The sequence below is a fragment of the Temnothorax curvispinosus genome, unplaced genomic scaffold (assembly GCF_003070985.1).
Source record: "Temnothorax curvispinosus isolate PA1 unplaced genomic scaffold, ASM307098v1 QBEX01015118.1, whole genome shotgun sequence".
Taxonomy (NCBI): Eukaryota; Metazoa; Arthropoda; class Insecta; order Hymenoptera; family Formicidae; genus Temnothorax; species Temnothorax curvispinosus.
This window is the reverse complement of record NW_020224898.1, coordinates 1-3,067: the sequence shown is the minus strand read 5'-3', so window position 1 is coordinate 3,067 and position 3,067 is coordinate 1. Positions and strand designations below refer to the sequence as shown.

The 3,067-nt window shown below is 47.0% G+C and overlaps 1 protein-coding gene across 1 annotated transcript; it reads right to left on the bottom strand.

The window, feature by feature from the left end:
• Positions 1–524: 524 nt before the first annotated feature.
• On the bottom strand, positions 525–2,918 carry LOC112465335. Its single transcript, XM_025032845.1, has one exon. The coding sequence runs from the start codon at positions 2,916–2,918 to the stop codon at positions 525–527; it is 2,394 nt and encodes a 797-aa protein (XP_024888613.1).
• Positions 2,919–3,067: the final 149 nt, after the last annotated feature.

Sequence of the window (3,067 nt, the reverse complement as noted above, 5' to 3'; positions counted from 1 at the left end):
GTGGTCTTCATTGCGTTGTAGAAACGCAGGGCCTCGCCACCACAGGGTTGCGCTTGGCAGGTCTCTGGGGTCGAGTCCGCGCGATAGGATGTCGGCTGGGTTGTCGGGAGAAGGAACGTGTCGCCAACTTTCGGGACTCGTTAGGCGTTGCACTTCCCCAACCCTGTTTGAAACGAATACGGACCACTGACGTGAAGGTGATGCTATCCAGTTTAGGGCGATTGTGGAGTCGGACCACAAGAATATTCGACTGCTTGATAACTCGAAGGATTCGGAAATCTTTTTTAAGAGTTGCGCTAGAAGTACCGCCGCGCACAATTCTAGTTTGGGTAGCGTAATCGTCTTTAACGGAGCTACTCGAGATTTGGAGCATAGTAGTTTGATACGGTAATTCCCTGCGCCTTCGCCGGTGCGAACGTAAAAGCAGGCGCCGTAGGCCCGCTGACTTGCGTCGCAAAACCCGTGTATTTGAACCGACTGGGGGTCTGTTGCAAATTTAACGCGTCTGTGGACTTGTATTTGACTTAACTTGGATAGGCCCTGAAGGCCATCCAGCGAGAGTGGAGATGCTGAGGAACTGTCTCGTCCCATTCGACACCTGCTTGCCAAAGCTCTTGAAGGATTAGTTTAGCATTAGTGATCATCGGACCGAGAAGGCCGAGTGGGTCGAACAATTTGGCTACTTCGGAGAGTATACCGCGTTTGTTTACTATGCTTGAATAATCTTGGGTTTTGTATGAGAATTGTAGGACGTCTCGTGCCTGATCCCACTGGATCCCTAAGATTCGCGAATCGGTGCTGTTAGTTATAGCGACCGTGTTGAGATGCGGGTTATCCACGTTTTCTAACAATAATGGACAATTTGAGGCCCACTTGCTAAGCTGAAAGGCCCCCAAGCGTAAGAGTTGCACGACTTCGTCCCGGATTCGCTTCGCATTTTCTATCGTATCCGCCCCGGTAAGAATGTCGTCGACGTAAAAATCACGTTCAACATGCTTGGATCCCACCGGGAAGTCTGTTCTGAATAGTTCGGCCAAATGTTTTAGGCATCTGGTAGCCAAATAAGAGGCCGAAGAAGTGCCGTAAGTGACGGTTATTAACTCGTATGTTTTCACGCTTGAGTCCGCATTATCTCTCCATAAAATTCTTTGGAGATGTGTCTGTGACGGTGCTACTAATATTTGCCTGTACATTTTCACTATGTCGGCAGTGAAAACGTAAGCAAACGTGCGGAAACGCATTAAAATTGAAGCTAAGTCCTGTTGAACGACCGGCCCCACAATTAAGACGTCGTTAAGCGATAAACCCGAACTGCTCTTACAGGACGCGTCAAAGACAACTCGGAGTTTGGCTGAATTGTCAGAATTTTTATATACGCCATGATGGGGCAGATAAAAGGGAGTTGAATCCTCACTTGGTGGAACGTCTATTTCCATCATGTGATTCAAGGACTCGTATTCGCGTAAGAAGTGTTCGTATCGCTCCCTCAAAAGTGGATCGCGACTGAGGCATTTCTCGAGATTTAACAATCGCTTCAAAGCGACCTCCCTGGAATCCCCTAGTCTATTAACCATATTTTCCCTGAGCGGGAGCTGTACCACGAATTGGCCTTGTGGCGTTCGGGACACGGTTTTCAGAAATTGTTGTTCGCAATAAGATTCCTCGGCAGTGAGAGAGACTGACTTGTTTGTGACTTCTTCTTGCTGCCAAAAGTGGCCTAATTGCTCATGTAATTCCGCGTTGGACACGACCGCGTGTAGCGCCTGGACACGTTTAGTTGAAGCCGACGAGTTGTTTAAGCGACCCGCCAGAATCCAGCCCAATCGCGTTTTCTGTAACGTGGGATGTTTGTGTGAAGCCTTGATCTGACCGACACACATTAACTCCCAAAAGAACTCGGCACCGAGCAAGATGTCGATATCTGCGGCTTTATGGAAGTTGGGATCGGCTAGCTTGAGATTTCGCGGAATGTCAAAGTTATCGCGCTTTAAGTTGTACGCGGGTAGTTTACTTGTAACTTGATCTGTCACGATGCAACTAATGTCGGCGTAATATGAATTAATCAGCGAATGAATTCTCAAATTTACGACTTGAGACGAATTGGTAACTGATCCGTTAACTCCGGAAATGGATACGCTTTGATTTTGAGGCTTTAAACCTAGGATGTTTAACAATTTTCTAGAAATAAAATTAGCTTGCGAGCCGCAGTCTAATAAAACGCGGCACTCTACTGGTATGCCTTGACTGTTATTGACGCTTGCGACGGCTGTAGATAGCATAATGTGATTGTCGTTTGAAAGATTCGACGCGTGCGTGACTGTCACGGAAGAAGTTTTTGATTTGTCAACTTCATTTTTTTTATTGGAACTTAAATCACGGGGTTCCGAGCTGCTCGAAAGGTGAAGAAGAGAATTATGTTTGGCAGCACACGTTTTGCAAGTGCCTGACGCACATTGATTAGCCGCATGCGATGTAGATCTTAAGCAATTGCCGCAAAGCTTTCGTTTGCGTACTTCGGCGATCCTACGGGGAATCGGGAGAGCTAAAAAATTCTTGCAGCGATAGATAGAATGCTCACCGTTGCAATAGCTGCATTTGTACTTGACGGCCGCGTGACAGGAAGATTGATGCTTAAGGTTGGCCTTGGAATTGGTTCCGATAGATGATTTGCCCGTCGCCTCTAGCACCTGACATTTATGAGATATGAAATCGAGTAATTGTTTCAATGTGGGAGGATCCGTACCTGTCAAAGACGTTTGCCACTCCCGGGATGTGACTGCGTCCAGTTTTGAACTCAGTATACATGTTAATAGATCGTCCCAATGAGTGATGGGGCGTTTCAATGCCTGAAGGGCGTGAATGTGCTTAGTTGCGCCGTCTGAAATTGAGCGCAGCTCGCTTGCAATTTCCTTCGACATTGGAGGAAGTTCTATAATCGCTTTTACATGCGTTTGGATGATAACTCGCTTGTTGTCGTATCGATCCTTTAACAACCGCCACGCTACGTCATAGTTTAGTTCTGATATTTTGAGAGAACTTATAACATCGCTCGCCTCGCCCGAAAGGC

Excerpts from the sequence above, each read along its gene's own strand:
- LOC112465335 (XM_025032845.1), bottom strand. The coding sequence starts at position 2,918 with ATGTCGAAGGAAATTGCAAGCGAGCTGCGCTCAATTTCAGACGGCGCA.